Raw genomic sequence first — 19,823 nt, 5'->3', positions numbered from 1 at the left:
TTCCATGAAGAACCAAGTCGTAATGTTACGATTACACCCGGTTAGAAAAAACTATTTTTTCCTAAACAATCTATTTTCAGTTGTTCAGTTTCACATGATATATCGATAGCGCATTTATCTGATACTATTATTATACATTGATAACTTAATTGCACAGAAATAGTTTTTGTGTTTCTTTCTAAAATGTCCGCAAAATTTCTTAAATTTGGTACAAAATACAATAAGTACCTTTACAATGATAAAACAGGTTCAGAATGATACTGCACTGGAGGTAATAAAGCTCAAAATGGCATGCGAAATTTGTCACCAACGAGTACAAAGCGGATGCGTTAGTTTGGTCCTTTGCATGCTATTTTCACCCTAACTGTTGAACGATACTAATGTGTGTGCTCCATCCACGTCCGCTGTGAATTCTGAAACTGCTATGCATTCACTAGATCAGTGGCTATAAACCTTTGGCTTGTTAATCCTATTATATAAAATATTAATAATCTAATAACTGTTTGGGTTAAATTGAGTTGCACTTTACGCAATCCCTCATATAATAAAAATATTTTTTAATGCCCACATCGCCATACAATGCGTAAAGGTTCAAACAGAAGGCAAAGGATCACGTGGTCGTTCACCAACCAGGTAAAAGACTCATTGTCCTCATAACTTCATATCTTTTTTTATATAAAAAAAAACTAATTAATCCTTTAATACAGCCAGGAAATGTCAGCCTTTAAGGTACACCGACACAGGGACCAAACTTTTAAAATTTGTTAATAAATTGTAAATACTGTATATGTGATTGTTATTTTTAGTTTTTATTTAAATACTACAGTTAGTAAAGATTATTTTTTACTATATAATAATTGTTACTATAGTGGAGTGGAGTGGAGTGTTTGCTTTTGGGTAGTAAAGTTTTGGAGAAAAATAAACTGTCTTTTAATGTCGCAGAACAGAGAGAGATGTTGCTAAAAGTCATAGAAAGGTGCGAAATTTACCATACAGCATAAATTATAGACAACTTATATTTTAATAATAATACAACCCTAATAAGTACGAATGAAGTCCATACTTGCGTACCTTATCGTACTTATGAAACTGCTCATATAGAAACAATAAAATATAGTATGGATTGTCAACATTATTATGTGTTTTTCCATCTCACGAACTCAGTCACTAGTCTAAAACGTGTAATATTTTTTTAATATAAAATTGTGTGAAACTTCAACGAAGAGCTGGCAGCTACCTCGCACAAAGAATTATTCTAGCTATTCAAAGGGGGAACGCTGCCAGTATCTTCGGAACCTTGCCTAAAGGGACTCCTTTTAATAATATTTGTTAATAATTAAATTTTAAGGTTAGTTATTAGGTATATTTTTATGTATTATGTTATTTGTTTGAAATAAACTATAGAATAAGTATTCTACAAATAGTATTTTTAAATTTAGAACTAAACAGTTAGTCACCCCTGCATCAGCTAGTTTCGTATGCAGTGCTGTAATTCGCGTCATCAACGGACTGCAAGCCATACAAACTGATACTGTGTGATTATTATTTAAATTAAACCTTAAAGAATATGTATTATATAGGAGGTATATGGAACATTATCCCGGGATTTCAAGCGGGTACAATACAAATTTTAGCACATCTTTCTTAGGATGTACACTCGTGTATCTAACGCTATTTATACTAGGTTCTAGGGGCTATAACGATCTTGGAGTATGCCGAGAATTCGCGGTTGAGATGTAATTAAAAAAAGTATATGGGTACGTCAGAAGGTGACATCATCTACCTATACTTCTACCGCTACAATAAACCAACTGAATAATATGACTTGCTCTACTTTAGTTAAAGAACATTTTTAATTGTCCGTTCTATTATTTGTTAGTGCTTATATAAAGTATTTAGTTTTTTTAACATGTAATTCTTTATGTTGTTTTTCTTTATGAATTTGTTGTACTTTTGTTTGTATACAAAACAGACGAAGATCGCTCACGAGATAGGCGGATGACATCATTAAGTAATTCGCCGGCTGCGCAATTAAAATTACATACCCGCCCGAAACCGCAATAAATTGCCTGCAGTGGTTTTTAATCGCGAACTGATGCATTGTTTTTATCTATACTAATTTTTAGGTCTTTCTCCTTTATAGTACTAATACGCCGTTGTTTGCGTCCATGGGCGGCGTTTACTGTATGCATCACCTAGTCAAGATACTCTGAAGCCGCTCAATTTGAATAAAACAGTATTTACAGGGGATAAAATAGTAGTTATTTCTTTATATGAAGTCATTTCTATCATCTTGTACATCACTGTATTAAATAATTTGAGTTTACAATTTTATAGCAATGTTGGCCTAGTTTCTTCAGTGTGGGACAATCATCCTAGACGTCGCAGGTTCGATCCCTGGCTGTGCACCAATGGACTTTCTGATGGAACGGTGACAGCAACGTGGGAACAAAAACTCGACGACGTCTGTCACCTACTCGCCTATTAGATTGATGATCGAAACAAATACATAAATCTGACGCCCAGGCCTCAAATTTGATGCGTTAATAATTTAAAAACAAAACAAGAACACAACGTGTAATAAAGTGTATTTCCAATTAACCTAAAGCGATACACGCGAATGACCATAACAACTTCGCACGAGCCCCACTAAATTCTTAAGTCTTAACAAACTTGTAAACTCTTGGAAATAAACGTTCCCCGAATGCCGTGCTTAGTGTTTACGACTAAGCTCTCATGAAAAACTACCCCCGAGTAGCGGTTATTTCCAGCGTTCCTTACTACCACCCATTTGTAACACGCGTGCTCAAATTTCGTGAAAACAGCTCAGGGAATACTGGCTTTTATTACCATGTATTAGAACCGAATTTCCGTTAAATATTTTTATCTTTGAGTATGAAAATATGGGTGTCGCGTGTAAATATGCTGGCAAATGAGGCAGCGTGATGAAGGTGTTTTACTTTCAGGTTTCTTGTTTGTTCGAATTTATATAGAAAAACAGGCGAGGTAACATCTTGATTATGGCGTTAGATTAAAAGATAAATTTTGTTTGGCGGCAGCTGATTGAAAACGCTGGCATTACATTAGTTGGACTTTTCAAAAAAACATTAACAGTAATGGTTAAATATTTTTGAATTTATACTTCTTCTCTTTCTTTTGGCGCGATGGAGAAAAATGATGAGCGTGAATTTTTACGATGCGCGTAAAGTTAGGTTGCATGGAAATTGATAACTATGTTCACGTTGTATATTCCATTATTTTTATATTTAGAATACGTGTTTCGTAACAGTACAATTAAACAGTGTGAATAAATAAATAATATTTTAGTGTTTTTAAATCAATTCCATATACGACGGTGATAGTATTTACTAATAATTTATTTATTTAAATAAAATCTTTCCGATTAATTTTGACATTTATCGTTAATCACAACTGCATTTTAGTTATTTTTTTCCATACGCCAAAGAAGTATAACTTCTAACGCGTGTAAATAAGTACATACACTTTTTTTAGAGTTATTATACTTCTTTTTGACTTTCAGTAGAATCTCCAATACTGTGTAACGTTCTAAAGCCAGTCTAACCGTTTTTAAATTATGGCCGACAAGCGATATGTAGCAACTTATTTAATTCATTGTAGATATAGTCTTCCTGTATATTGTCGAAGTCAGTCCTTAATGTCTGACCGACAACATCACATTCTTTTGAATAGCAATCGACAGTCAAAGAGAGTGCTCCGTTTACAAACGTATAATAAAGAAAGATATATATTTAAAATACGATCAGAAACATTTGCGTCAACAACGATTGGTTAAAATCGTCGTGAATTACTTACAAAAAGAAATATTAAAAAAAACGGTTATTTAACTAAGGTACCTAGTTATTTCCCATTCGCATGCTATAACATTGAAATCGATTTCGTTGCAGCAGGGTTTTGTATTTACTAAGCGAGTGTTTATGCTAATAATAAGTCCCTTCGAGATTCATTCTGTCAATTTATGACCTGGCTGCTCAAGGGTTTTACCGTGATTAGACCCTTTAAACGGCTAGTGATGTCCTTGGTTATCGATAATGGTGTATAAAGGTATATAAATTGGTCTGTTCCTCAGATCTTGTATAATAACGCCTCCATACTTAACCACAACCAAGTCTCTATTCCAAAGGGAAAAAATTTGGAGAAAAGCCGTTACTTATTTAGAGCCGCACTGGCCTCGGCAGCGTTTGTACTTATCAGAGAGTGCTGAGATGGGGATATCTTGGCCACATAAGTTGCACCTGGTACCAAAGCTTGTCCTATTCCTCAAAGGATCCTACCCCATTTGGTAGCTTACTTTCTTCGTTGGCTTCAATATGCCGGGAATATTGACCGGGGTATGATTTCGTTCAGCGCGTCGTGATGGGAAAATAGATTTGCCCACTATTGCTAGATTTGTGAGCAGATGAGAGAAACGCTGGAAGACCTAAATTTGTTTCCTTCGTACTCCTAATCCGTCAAAATGAAAAGGGAGTGAGGCTTGATTCTATTGTTTTAAAACGAAAAAATTTATTTGCTTTTCATACGATTGGACTTACAATGTTTCTTAATAATACTAAAAAGTTAACGACTCGACACTAGCACATCCCTTGTCACCCCTGTATCTTGTGGTCTTAATTAGATTTTCTGCGTCTTGTATCGATAATGTTTGTTGGTATACAGTTTAGTTGTAGTAATTAAGTATTCTTGTCTACCGTTTTAATATAATAGTCAAGTTTTGTGTCTTTTTAAAATTCGTTTGATATGACACGGTCTGTATTTTTTATATGTGATATATGTCCGTGGACACTCTCGCTAATGCGTTGCCAGCATTTTCAGAATTGGTACGCCCTTTTCTTGAAGGACTTTGAAGGACAGTTGAATAAGTTCAGAAACACTTCTGGAGTACATGGACTGCTGGAAAAACTGCCACAACAAACGCTTAGGAAAGACGAACGTTTAAGTAAATAAGGATGAAGTTTCGTATTCTGCCTCGACGTCCGATGAAGAATTAGCTGCAGGTCATCCGAACAACTCCTCTGAAAACTCTCCGTGGGAAATGCGTGGAAGATGCAAGAAAAGTAATATATCGTAGTAGTAGTAGTAGTAATTGATCGTCACTTGTTTTTTTTATATAATATACCCGCATAACAATGTTTTAACCTAAGCATACCAAACTTGAATAAAAACTTAAAAATTCAAATGAAAGGAACGTGACAAAAGCTTGGTAAATATTCCGATACTGACAGAGCTTCGTAGCCGCAACAGTTTCTAAAATTGCCTTCGAATTGAATAGAAGCAATTAGCAAAAGAATCCGTCCGCGATAGATGAGCCAATTTGAATATTGCCCGGGAAAAACATCTGTTTGCATACGTCAAGCGCACTTCGGGTAATTGAGCTTCCGGTTTTGAATTTTAAAAATCGAACAACTTATTTTCACTTATTTTTCGAATGACAAGTGGATTTGTTACGTTAATTGATGTTATTCATTATCATTATTTGTAGGTTTTCGTAAAAGGAATTAAAGACATATTAATCCAGTATATATATGTATCTATGAGCAGTGTTGGCGTAGTGGCTTCAGATTGACCAATAATGAGGCAGATACAGAAATCTGACGCTCAGACCTAAAATATATTGTAGTGCTACAGATTTATTTATTTGTGTGTTTTGAAGTTAATTCAGCTCTATGAAAAGTATATTATAACAGCTAATCAAGCCTTCACAAGCAACAGTACTGTTGGCAACGTGGAACTTTAATTTCTTCAAGCCACTCAAATTACATTCTCAAGTGCTACAGTGCTTATCAAAGCTTTCACAAAAGCTCACCCAAACTGAATTACGGACCCCGGGGCATTCCCTGTTTACCTTTCCCGATAGTATTCAAGCGGAAAACACCTGTCGAAAAAACGTGTCCCGATAACAATCCTCGAATGTATTAAAGAGATTGGGCACGCGAATCTTGCCACCGCGAGTGTCGCCCTCTATAAGTTGACCTCCCCGTCGGTACAAATATAAAAGCCTCACGCCCGTTTAGCCTGGCACACTCTGGGCCCCAAGGTCCTTCAAGTTCATTATTCTAATTGCTTTTTCATACGGACTCAAACGCTTTACTCTTTTCGAGTGCCATCGAGTATTGCGAGCATTATTACGAGTGGAAATTAAATTATTTCCCCTTAGTATTATTTTGATGGGATTATTTTGCTGCTAAATTGGAATTTAAACTGTTTGATAATTTACTTGTATGCACAGTTCCGTTGGAACTTAATGACTTATATACGTGGATCAGTCGTCTGCGTATGTCTGTGTGTGTCCTACCACAGACATTCAGGAGTCATGCTTAGCGTTAAGGATACTCATAGTCCAAGAATTTGGTTCCGGTATATACCAGTCAAGCCAACATTTAAAATTCATCTTTTTTTGAACAGGTAGTGAATAGTCTGAAGACTCAACTGATATCAATTGACACCCATAGACACACTACTTGTAGGTGGTCGAGATACTGGTGGAATTTTATATTCTGCCTCAACGTTTGATGATGAAACTCATCTGCAGGTCATCCGAATAGCTCCGCACTTTTTATGGTACATTTGGTAAAAGATGCAGAGAGACACCACATCTCTACGCAACGCCAAGGGAATATAATAATATGCCCTTGGCATGTAAGGAAAGCTGAGATATTTAACCACTGTACAGATTTTATTAATGTCGTCCTAGTATTATTCATCAAGAATATCATCATGCATGTAAAGATATATGAATAAATTGTGTCCTAATTTGGCAACTGTTTAACTTAAAAAATACCTGTATTTAAAATATAAAATTTTTATTTTTTATATAATTTTATTTTATATATCCTAAATATTTACAATCTCTTGCATTTTTTGAGCACCACGCGTGAGTGCATGTGAATGAGTGAGTGTAATCTTTATACATGTAAGGAGCATCTCCAACTCTGTGTAAGGTGTGGTGAGAAAGTGTGCCCATGAACCCTTTTAAATTGTGGAGTTGAACGAGTAGAAATTAACCAGCCAATTTAATTTATTGTAGATTTAGTCCGCCTACATATTGCGAAGTCAGTCCTTTATTTTAATTATGTGTTTTTTATTTGTTGTAACACTTTGAATATGGTTTACGTAATCATACACATAGTAAATAACAAAATATCATAAACAAGAAATGTGACATTACCGTTCATAATCCTGACATACAGGCAAGCCTAGCGAACCGACAATAAATCTATGCGCACGCACAGATAATAAATAACTGATGTTCATAAACATGTTATATTCGAAATGCGCTAATGAAGAGCAGGCGCATTAAATTATACCGGCCCCCGCTGCTTTTAGATGCTATACGTTTGTGTAATTAATTTTAGTAAACAATTTTAAACACCGGACAATAACCGTTATAAGTTTTACTATTGTCTTGTTGATTTGATGTTATTATTATATTTTATATAGCACAGGGGGCAAACAGGCAGGCCGCAAACCTGATGTTACGGGACACTCTTAATGCCAGAGGGCTCGCGAGTGTATCGCCAGTCTTTTAAAATTGTTACGCTCTTTTCTTGAATGATCCTAATGTGAATTGGTTCGGGAATACTTGATATTATGTGGAGCAGCTAGTTCCACATAGTGATGGTGCGCGAAAAAGCGCTCAGTTGAACGTTGGAATTTCGAATTCTCTTTTATAATTAGATTGGGAGAAAAAAGGTCAGAATATAGTGCGATGGAGACAGTTGAAGGAGGCCAATACACCTATACAAGATCCATGGTAAAAGAGCAATAAATATCTTTATCTGGGCCTCAGATTTCTATTTCATGTTAGTTTGTAAATCTAATAAGCAAGGAAGAGGAGGCTGATTTGTGTCTGATATGCCTTTTTGGTCTTTTTAAGAGTAAAAAAGAAAGAATTTTATACCCGATTGGAGTAAAATATATACATATATCACATAGTCATTAAGTCCTTGATATATAAAAGTCCTCTTAGGAATACTAATGGTTAAGTGTGAGTTGTAAAATAACTGGAATCGGACGACCAATTACAGTGATAACGATAGGGATTACATATTTTATTGGCGGTTCAGATGCTTACTTACTGTGTCTATAATATTATTGTAAGTCACATTACAATGTGACACATGAACGTAAATCTCTAAATATTGCCAATTTAAAATTTAGTTTCAATTATTTAAAAAAATGAAATCAATCATTGCTCTATAACGTTAAACTTGGAACTTTGGATTAAAACAAAACCCATACATTAATTCATTTTGTACAACGCAACATTTCTTTATTTTCTGTTATCGAAGCTAAAATTCGACGACTTAGATCAAGCAATTTTGTAATCAAAATAGAAATTATTATAATTGCTTGAATTTGATTTTCTCTTTCCTAGGTATAACGAAATTCTCTATAACGAAAAGAGTTGCTCAGTCCCTTGAAACTCGTCATAAAAAAGTTAAAAGTTTATGAAAGTAGAATTTTTTATTACTGTAAGGGACATTCTCCGATTTTTTTTATCAGCTAGGGCAGCGCTCAACCGATGTTAACCATGAACACTCTCTATGCCAGAGTGCTCGCGCTGTCGGCCATTTAAGTATTGGTACGCTTGCTTTCTTGAAGGACCCATCGAATTATCTTCCACTAATTTCGTTCCAGCGCTCATTTACCAGTAAAGTATTATTTTGAGGACGAATCTTTGACTTGATCAGTGCTAACGATATGCACAAAATTGTCCACGCGATCTTTTGCATTTGCTGTTGCTACTCATGATGAGCTTCTCTTAATTCTCACGCGTTCAAACAAACAAAAAGATCTTTATTCATATAGGTAAACAAGTACACTTATGAACATCAAAAAAATTAAATTAATTGTGAATTTACATTTACTGCCAGTTCTCAAATAATAATAATACTAATTATACTGAAATAATTTGATACCACATAGTTCTGTGACCAAAGTACGAAATTATGCGTTGTCTGCATAATATGGTTGACAAACAGATATTAATATAACTGTGTAATCGATGCATTGGTGGTGGTTTTAATACAACATTATGCACAGTGCGTAAAGTTACGACACACAACGACATTTCGCACCTAATACCAGTATGGAAGCTTTTAGAAGGCCTATAAATTTTACAACCTATTTTCATTGTACTATATTTAGAATTATTTGTATTGGAGATATGCCTTAAGTGCTTTTAAGCATCCACAATTAACTCGTAAAGTTTTAACTTAAAGTGTGAGTCATAAATGTTCGTATTACTTAAGATTTTTTTTTTAGGTCAGGAGATAATGTTTCGAGAGACTTTCAAAAGAGGTGTTTTCGGATCATGGTCATGCACCAATAGATTTGTCACATAAGAATCTGTACGGGCATGATGATATTAAAATAAAATAAAAATAACAGGTCGCTACAACATTTTTAGGTGTAGGCCTCAGATTCCTGTATCTGTTTTATGATCATTTGTCAATTTAATAGGCAAGTAGGTGATCGGCCTCCTGTGCCTGACACACGCTGTCGACTTTTTCGGTCTAAGGCCAGCCGATTTCGTCGCGACGTTTTCCTTCACAGTTCGAGAGAATTATAAATGCGCACATAGACAGAAAGTCCATTGGTCCAGCTGGGGATCGAACCTACGACCTCAGAAACCACTCACACTGCTATGACGATGGTATTATATTAACAATCATTATGTTATATTTAATAAATTGTGTTTTTAGGAAATTATATTTAAGTACGAATTACATACTAATAAAATGATGAAATATGAATAATATAGAATATATTATATGCTGGAATAGCTTTAGTGATGGTGTGTCGTTAAAAAAAATTAAAAAAATAGTATTTTTATTCCCCGATAGATGTCAGGAAGATTCATTTTTCAGTTTAAATTGGGACTACTCAAACACCACCTTTTTGTTATTTTCTATCATTTATTCCTCGCTAGATCGACTTATCGCCCCCGAAACCCCCCGTATTTCATGAAAATCGTTGGAGCCGATCCCGAGATTCCAATTATATATATATATATATATATATACAAGAATTGCTCGATTAAAGATATTAACAATCATTTGATTAACAGACAATACATAATTTATTATTGTGTCTTAACATTGTTTAGCAGTTGTTCATATATTAATTAATATTAATAATTAATTATAATTTCACTGTAAATTAACACTAAAAAAAGAGTATTATTATAATTATTTATAATTATTATTATTACTAATTTATTTCAAAAACCCAGTGACATATAACTTTCTAGGGTCTAGTTGTTTTTTTATGAAAGTATTTGGAAAACGTACGTAACATTTCTTCTATAAATATTTTAATAGTGTTTTGTTGAACTTAATGTTCATATATATTTTCTTATCTTAATTGATTTATTTTAGTTATGATTGATGCCTCCCTCATGGTATGAAATTGAATCAGCTGGACCTGACTTAACCTTCAAATACTTTGTTGCAATAATCTTAAGACTTCCTCTGAAGACGTCTCAATGCCTCGTGTTTGCAAAGTTCAGGTACACATATTTGGTAAGATGAACCGGTGGGAGATGTAAGGGTAAGATGAAACGCGAAATTTGAAAATCACCATTTATTACACGTGAACATAAGTCTTGGTCTGCTTAAGCCTATCTTAATTTTCATATTCTGAATAAGCATCACATCTTTAACAAATGGAAAAATGTAGTAGCTATTGTATTTCTAATGAGCTACTACTTAAGTAGTAGCTCATTAGAAATACAATAGCTGCATTTTCTAAAGGCAAAGCAAGACAAGGCAGCTTCCATAGCGAAAAAACAAAACAAAAATGCTCCAAAGCAAAACTGATTCTCGTTTAAATGGGTTTAAGATATGTCAATTGAAAATAATAAAGTTAAAAATAATTTTATTTTTGTCCTTATGAATTCGACGCCTGGAGTTACACTACAGGGCACTCTTTATGAACTTTCTATGACGCACCATAGCTGTGTTGAACTACAAGGCATGTGGGGGTACTTCCGAACCGATTTATCCTTCAACCTTCCAAAGAAGGTTCTACAACAGCTGGCAAAACGCCTGTAAGTCCCCTGACACTGCAGGTGTCAATGGTTAGCACATTTTTCAAAGTGACCCGTTTCCCTCTTGTGCCATAGATTATAGACCTCCTGCGAATAGCGCGTTATTCAAACTAGGAATAAATATACCCAGAGTCAGTTTGTCGTATTGCAGTTGGTTGTATTGAAATAATTCAGTGGCCGAGTTGGCTAAACGCCAGCGCTTTATCAATGTAACAGCTAGACTACAGTTCCGAGTCCTTGCTTCGTTACAATTTTCTATACGTGATACACGTGCAAATGTATTTAGATTGCTTTACATTACAAACTATTAATAAAATATATCATGGCATCGTAATATACAAAGACTAAGTATTTTACAGCCTTAATTAGGGTTTTTTTTTTATAGAACAGGGGGCACACGGGCAGGAGGCTCACCCGATGTTAAGAAATACCGTCGCCCATGGACACTCTCAATGCCAGAGGGCTCGCGATTGCGTTGCCGGCCTTTTCGAGAATTTTTATGCCTTTTTCTTGATGGACCTTAAGTCGAAATGGTTCGGAAATACTTCAGTGGGCAGCTGCTTCCACAATGTGGTGGTGCGTGTGTGGGTGGAATTTGACTGATTTCTTTCATTGCATAAAAATACCAAAGCGTTATGATGACAGAGTTGTATTTTTTACACCCTAAGTCGCAAAATCTGGAATAAATCACAAATCATTAGTTAAAGATCGCGGCACTGTAACAATTAAAAAAAAAACAATTTTTTTTTTGTTACAATATTTGAGTAATCTTTAAAATTATTATTTTATTTATTACATTATACTTACATTTTGTAAAATTTCTTAAGATACCCTTTTGCTCCCCATGGCAGTGTACCTTTAACGCTGGCAGCATTTCCTCGCTATATTGCAATGCTCATTCGTTGAGCGAGGAAAGTACCAGCTCTAGGGTCACAGGTACCATCTACCAGGCGACAACTTAAATCTTTATAAGCGACACTTAAACCCCACGACCCAAGAGGACTCCAAAGGGAACAAAATCGTAGTTGGAGGAAAGACTCCTAGATTTGTGCCGTAAATTATTATATTTATTATTTTAAGGGCCTGTTCCAAAATGTCCGGATAAGTTCCAAATAAGCTATTTATAACTTATGGGTAGGATAAACAGTATTTTTGCGTTTCACGAATGTCAGATAGCGCTATACGTCATGAAACGCGAAGAACTTTTATCTTTCGAATAATTTATGTGTTGCATAGCTAATTGGTACTTTATCCATACATTGTGAAACAAGCCCTTATTATGACAATTAACCAGATCATGGATACAATAAATTTAAACAAATTTAAAAAGTTTGGCCTCTGTGGCAGTGTACATTTAATGCTGGAAGCGTAATAAGTTAATTAAGTTATTTATGATAAAACCATGCATAATATAATAAGTTAAAAAGTTTAATGTACCTAACAGTTTTCATATAAAGTTTCCTAAGTGAAATCTCGCCCTCATGTCTATAGCAACCCTTCAGGCCCCACAATTTCATAGCCACATAAAAGCTGAACACTTGCTGTTATCTACCCATCGAGCATATTGTGCGTTTTAGGTTACAACAAAGGAAATATACGGGAATTTATTTTGTCTTGAATCGTATGGTGATTTCAGTGAAAATAAATATCATTATATCTGTGCACGGGGATATTGTCTTATTATGAACTAACATAGACGTGCAATTTACAACTATAAGATTATATTATTTATAGAGATAGTTATACGTTGGCTGTTTAACAAAGATTTTTTTATGTATATGAATATTATCTAATACCCTCTATTGTAGAAAGTTACGACATATTGTAATCAAACATACGAACGGGGTTAGTGGACTCAGATTCCCCACTTAGATTCGAACAAACATATCACAAACGTATCACTGCTGCATGATTGAGCTCTATGGATCATACAACGTCGACACGATCTTCAGTGTTAATAAATATAAAAATTTGTTTTTAATTTTTTGCAAATAAATATAGCTGATATAACAATTTGCAAATAATTAATATTATACTCCACGATAGTGTAGAATTCAGTGAACAACTTTTTAATACGATCAGTATTTTTGAGTTTTGTTGTCACAATACAAATCGATTTCTATATATCACAAAACGCGGCGTTCTACAACAAAATAGAGTTTCACCAGACGAAGGTTCTGCTGCAATAAAATTTGCATAACAACCGTAGCAAGGCTGCAGTCTTATTAAATTTCCACCCCAGTCATTAACGGTTTCTTACCTATAGGTATAAATATAAATCATAAGGTATCAGTGGACGACCCGCTGACTTTATTGCGCCCTCAAGAGGCAAGTAATCCATGGATTTGGTTTAAGGATTCCAGATAATCGTTTGTTTATACCAACTTTCATATTACAGGTAATGTACGGGACCTATATTTTGTTTAATACGCATGTAATAGCCAAATGAAATCCGCATTATTTATTGGTTATTAAAATACTTATAAGTGTTTTTATATATTATTATTTTTTCTAACAATGATTTGGATAACGAATTAGAATAGAGCTAAGAAAAATTATTTACGATTCATTCACACATTTCCATTCCTTATATTATAATGTAACAAGAGGCAAATGGGCTACCAGAGGTTAAGTACCGCCCATGGACACACATTTCCCGAAGGCTCGCAAGTGCGTTGCCGGCCTTTTAAGAATTGGAACGTTCTTTTCTTGAGGCACTCTAAGTCGAATTGGTTCGGAAATATTTCGGCTGATTCTGCAAAAACCCTTAGTTGAGGAACGCCGGACATCGAAGTGATACTATTGGCATTTTGTATTCTGCCTTGTCGTCCGATGGTGAAACTCAGCAGCAGGTATTATCTGTGCTACATCATCCCAGGCGAGCGGCTTTAAATGCATATTTTCGAAACAACACCTTTTATAACAGCTGATCCTTTCGTACGACTTGGGGGCATGGCACCTGTAAGCCTCCTGGCTCTGCAGGTGTCCACATATGATAAGCATTTTGCATGTAAAATATAAGGACTTGAAATGAAAATACTTTAACTTAAATTTACGGCTACAACATTTATTCAAGTATTTAATTAGGATATGCACTAGCTAATAGATAATAAATATCACAAAGATAAGAATGCAATTACTAAGCATTACGACAACACTTCATTTCTATAACTTTAATTTTTGTATGTATATGAATAAATTGTACGTTTCACCTTGATGTTTCTAAGCTCCTAGGTTAGTTTCATCGCGATTCTTACGCCAAAAATTAAGATGTGACAGGTATAAAACTGCTATATGATAGATAGCATGATTTTTTTTTATAGAACAGGGGGCAAACGGGCAGGAGGCTCACCTGATGTTAAGTGATACCGCCGCCCATGGACACTCTCAATGCCAGAGGGGTCGCGAGTGCGTTGCCGGCCTTTTAAGAATTGGTACGCTCTTTTCTTGAAAGACCCTAAGTCGAATTGTTTCGGAAATATACTAATAAAATATACCAAAGTGTCTCATGCCATGACTTTGCGTAAGTGAATGCAACTTCGTATTGTTTATTAATGTTGTAATTTCATATCCGTGCCATCATATATTGGTGTATATTTATACCTTCACGCCTATTTTGCATGGTGCAGAGACCATGTATCTCCACTTGTTAAGGTACTGACATACGCCAGTCACATGAGGTATCGAACCCCAGGGTTGAGAGTCGCACGCTGAAGGCTCATATTGTCCCTTCTTTAGTACCTCCTGGAGTTGGTCTAGGTATTTACGCCAAGGCCTAATCGACTCCACCAACTATTGAATATAGCTTTTTACATAGCGTATAATCCGCTAAATAAAAAGCGAGTTCATGCATAATATAATATAGTTTAGGATTCATAACAAGAAGACATTTAAATTGAAAACGTTTGAGACAAAGACTGTTAAGCAACTTAAAAGTTTAAGAGCAAGCCTGGCTTTAAGGAGATTTAATTAAGATAAACGAGTATTTTAATTGGGAAAACTTACGTTGAGCCGCAAAGGATAATTCATTCTTCATTCGTATGAGTTTATGTGATATATTTAATTAACTCGTCTCAAGTAGAAAAATAAGAATCTTACTCATATTGTATACCGTACTTAATTGTGTGTTTAATTAACAATTTATTTACCATAAATAATTGTGTACCTGTCGTATTGTATTTTTCTGTGCATTTTTGTATTGATTCTCCGGGAAATAAATCCACAGAGATTGCAAATCATTCTTTTTTCTAATAACAAAAATTGTTATTTAAAATAAATATGTGTTCCCAGCTCTTCTATAACATAGTTATAATTGTTAACACATGTATTTTTTACTTATGATACATAAACACTTTTTTATTAAACATTTAATAGTTTTAAATCAATCAATATTTATAAATGTTCTTTGATATAATATTTAATCAAACACATCTAGACTTAAGTATATCGATTTAGACATCTGACTTTAATCACCCTATTACAATACATCATTGTCATTAAAGGTTGAATTGATTTGACATCCACCCACTTTATAATGTGTCATCAACATTAAAACAGCGCTGTGATAAACGACCAGACATCATTTAGTATCAAATTACAATCTGTCCACCAATTACCATTCGTTACATTGCATTCATTGAATTAAAACACTTGCTATGTATACGCTTATTGCATTCTTCTGTTTAATATCTGTCTCATTAACGGCCAATGTTAAATGGATCCCGAACACAAATTTTAATTTGCCGCTCAATTTCAAAGATGGAAAAATTCCCTGTTCAAAACAAAGTGTTATATTTCCTGATGTTCTTAATGGCTTCATAAACATAAACTCTGAAGTGGCAGTCGATAGTTTAGTCTTGCCATTAGATGGAGAGTTCGTTATATCAGATGGATCAATAGAACTGGGAGCAACGGAAGATAACTGCACGAATTCTGGAAATGTTTACTTCTTAGAAAAATCAGTTTCGTCGTGGGCAGAACCTGACGTATGGAGCTCTCCAAGGTTCAATAAAGCCACACCAGATGCAGAAAGAATACCGTGTTTTGATGATGTTGTCGAGTTTCCCGAAAATTCGGTGTTTACAGTATCTTTACCAGAAATAAATCAAGTGGTCAGGAGTATAAGGATTGGTGGTGAAACATTTGACTCACCCTCGTTTTCTGATTTCGTGTCAGGTTCTGAAAAGTTCATTTTTAATCAAGAACAAGAAACTGGAGTTATTGTCAAGTATAAGCAGTGCCAATCCCGCAGCGGCTGCCCATGCCAGGAAAACTATTTGACAATAGATTGTGCGGCGAAATTTTGTCAAGTACCCACATGTGTTGATCCAATTCAACCCAGTGGACACTGTTGTAAGATATGTGGAGGAGTGATCAATTTTAAAGTCGATCAGAGTTTTGATATTATGACTTTTCGAGAACTCGTCGATAATGTTGTCGAAAGCTATGGTAAGGATGATTTGGATTATCATATTGGAAAAATTGGAGATAAAATTCAACTAGTAGTGACAAATAAAGGAGAATATTCTGAAACCAGTGCACTAGTGGTCTATGATATTGATCGACGTATGGAGAAACACTGGGTACAAGGCATCAAGGAGGCTGCTATAAGTGGTACTCCTTTATCAAAGTATGGCATGAGTGGAAAGATATTTATATCCATGTTCTTCACTGTTGCGATGATCTTCGGCGCAATTTACCTTTACTATTATAAGTTCCCTGAAATTAGGATTCCGGTATTGGGTGGACCTTTGCTGTCTCGATATGGAAGGACTGATAGCGTTGTATCATTGACTAGAAGAGACTCTGTAATGACAACCCGTTCGGGAATCAGTACAGCTTTCAGAAACCCCATGTATAATTCGAAGAGAGAACGAGTAGTCGTCGCTGAAACAAGTGACGATCAGTAAACTGATATACAATAAATATTAATAAGTAAAAACTACTTTTAAAAAATTGGATTTGTAAAAAAATATATAAGCAAATAAAACAGTGGCACAACAACCTTTTTAGGACTGGGCCTCTGTACCTGTTTCTTGATCATTTGTGAATCCAATCGGCAAATAGGTGAATCAGCCTTCTGTGCCTGATACATACCGTTTGTTGATGTTTTACTTCACTGTTAATTGCGCACATATAAAGTCCATTGTTGCACAGCTGCAGTCGCTGATACAAGGCCAACAATGATATAAAAGATATGTACAAGTTATAGTTATAGATGTGTGCCTAAATGGATTAACAGATATTTTTTTTAAAACAGATATTAGTTATACAACTAAATATAAAAACAACAATTATAAGAAAACCCAATTAATAGTACATACTCAAAAGATAATTTCACCAACGACTTTTAAAGGTGCTTGTAAGCAGCAGAGAAGTTTCTATCGGAAACTTAACACGAAGACTTGTGCACAGACCAACACAGGACCTTTAATATTATAACCTAAATATCAATCAATCCTAAGTCACGTAAAATGTAATCGCATGTACTAGACAGTCTTATTTGAATGATTTATTCCTTGTGGTAGCTATATTAAAAGCAATAAACATCAAGCCTTTACAAAGTGAAAATAATATCGTTGGAAGAAGTAACTCGACACTCGCCGAGTGTTCAGAATCATTCGCGAGCGAGGCCTTTGAATTTGAACTCAATCAATAGTATTGGGTTTCTTGAAAACAACTCAAAAGACTCACTGTCATGAGCCTCGTTAATCATCTTTTGTTAATATCTGTACGACAGAAATCAGTGCAACATTGAACGTTTATATTTTGACAGAATTACCTATTTTAAAAATGCAACTTTCACATCATTACATAACACTAAAATCTTAAACAGAGTACGTCCGAACCCTGATTTTACACCCAATAATGTTTCTATATTATATACCCAATAATACTTTCTATGTTAACCCGGAACACATCAATCGTTGTTGCACTAACGGTGTATTTGACTAGAATTGCATTGTAATAAATGAATTATACGTGTATGTATTATTTATTAAATAGTAACCGCTAGAGATACTTAAATTTGAATCATTACCATATTTTATAAAATACTACAATGTCTACAGTGCTACAAGCTCATCTTTCTAAAATAAATTAGGGAAAAAAATAACGTATATTCCTCTAATTTTTTGTAGTCTTATTCATTACAGAAGGTTGTGCCTATCTAGAAACTGTGCCTCCTGCTGCTATCATACCACTCTATCCTCAACTTGTCTGAGAGTCACTTGGTCAGACTAACTTAAGGCAATGATGGGTCCTAGACGTCTCCTGCCACCATACCTCCTACCATTACCAGTAGTTTAGATTCTCGTTTTTAAAATAATACTATATCGGAGAATTGTAATAAAAGGTTGTCGTAAAAGGTGAAAATTCTCAGCAATGTTAACACTATAACTTTTCCGTCGTAAGACAAATCAAATGAATAAAATAATTTAGAACCTACAACAATGATTTCATAGATTTTTTAGACAAGACTAGTAAAAATGTGTTTTATACACGAAATAAAAAAACAGTTTGTACACAAAAATATTGTTGGCGTAGTTGAAATAGCATAACAGTTTCGAGTGCAGCATATCGTGTCGAATGGTGTGTAAAGCTTGAACAAAGCGTGTACTCACGAACAGTAATTGTCACTGCCATTGTTTCGGCTGTTGATTTATGTCGACACCGCGATACGCGAGCAAGAATGTCAAACGGTTCACGATGACAACTTAAAAGAACATGTCTTGTAGTTTGGGTTAGTTGCTATTGTTTCGTGAATACTTTACAAAATCTATATTCAAATGTGGTCAGGAAAAAACGACACAAATGATAAAAGGATAATGACTACTGACAATTTTATTTATTTATTAACACTTCGTTGCATTACATAAAAGGAAAATATTAAACATAATTTAATGAAAGCAACTGGCGGCCTTATCGCTTTAGAGCGATTTCTTCCAGACAACCACTGTGAGTTATGGAAAAAACCACTGTGAGTTTATTACATAAGGTAGGCAAGAAGTGCAAAAATACATATTACAAATAATAAAATAGGGAAAACAAAAAAAACATACTTAACAGAAACAAAAAGAATTAAAAATAAACTAAACTGATACAGGTTACATAAAACAAAACAAAAAGTAAACAGTGCACATGAATCATGACAATCTAATTCAAAATCGGTCTCACATCAGTTAGTAGTTAGTGATATGACGTGGACAGGTAATGTTTATACAGCAGAAATTTAAAGGAAGATAGAGATTTTGTAGTCGAACACATGATAGAAATATGGTTGTGACAAAATTTACCCTAGTATAGCACAACTGTGTTGTGGTTAACTAGATTACAATTATTCCATGGTATATGGTCCATGTTTAAGAAAAAAAGGCTCCAGATAGGAGTATATTTTGTTTGTGCGTAAATCTCTGTATAATGAGCCTGTGGCTGAGAGGTGTTATAAGTGTGTCTATGTAAGTTCGTGAAACCTCGGAGTCCAAATGTCTAACGTGCAGGATCGAAATCTAAATTGGCTAGCATAATTTAAATGCATTAAAATCCATAGATCTTTTTAATATACTGATGGCTTCTTTCCCCAACATTACTATTATATAATTTAAGGAATAAAGACAATTAAGCAGCTTCATGGTTAAGAAGAGAAGAGAAAGGTCTTGAAGTTTATAGTTATTCATATATTAGGAATTAGGTCGGCATAATTTATATTACCTATGAATCAAGTGTTATATAATAT

At 34.5% G+C, this 19,823-nt stretch overlaps 1 protein-coding gene across 1 annotated transcript; it reads left to right on the top strand.

Annotated features, from left to right (window-relative positions):
- The first annotated feature begins 15,707 nt into the window (after positions 1-15,707).
- Positions 15,708-17,032, top strand: LOC110997882 (protein amnionless). Its single transcript, XM_022266242.2, has one exon. The coding sequence runs from the start codon at positions 15,745-15,747 to the stop codon at positions 16,996-16,998; it is 1,254 nt and encodes a 417-aa protein (XP_022121934.2). The 5' UTR covers positions 15,708-15,744; the 3' UTR covers positions 16,999-17,032.
- The last annotated feature ends 2,791 nt before the right edge of the window (positions 17,033-19,823 follow it).

The sequence above is a fragment of the Pieris rapae genome, chromosome 19 (genome assembly GCF_905147795.1).
Source record: "Pieris rapae chromosome 19, ilPieRapa1.1, whole genome shotgun sequence".
In the NCBI taxonomy this organism is placed as follows: domain Eukaryota; kingdom Metazoa; phylum Arthropoda; class Insecta; order Lepidoptera; family Pieridae; genus Pieris; species Pieris rapae.
Note: the sequence above shows the minus strand (reverse complement) of the source record. Positions and strands in the feature narration are given on the sequence as shown.

Bases quoted from the DNA above. Each gene is read 5' to 3' on its own strand.
- LOC110997882 (XM_022266242.2), top strand. From the start codon at position 15,745: ATGTATACGCTTATTGCATTCTTCTGTTTAATATCTGTCTCATTAACG.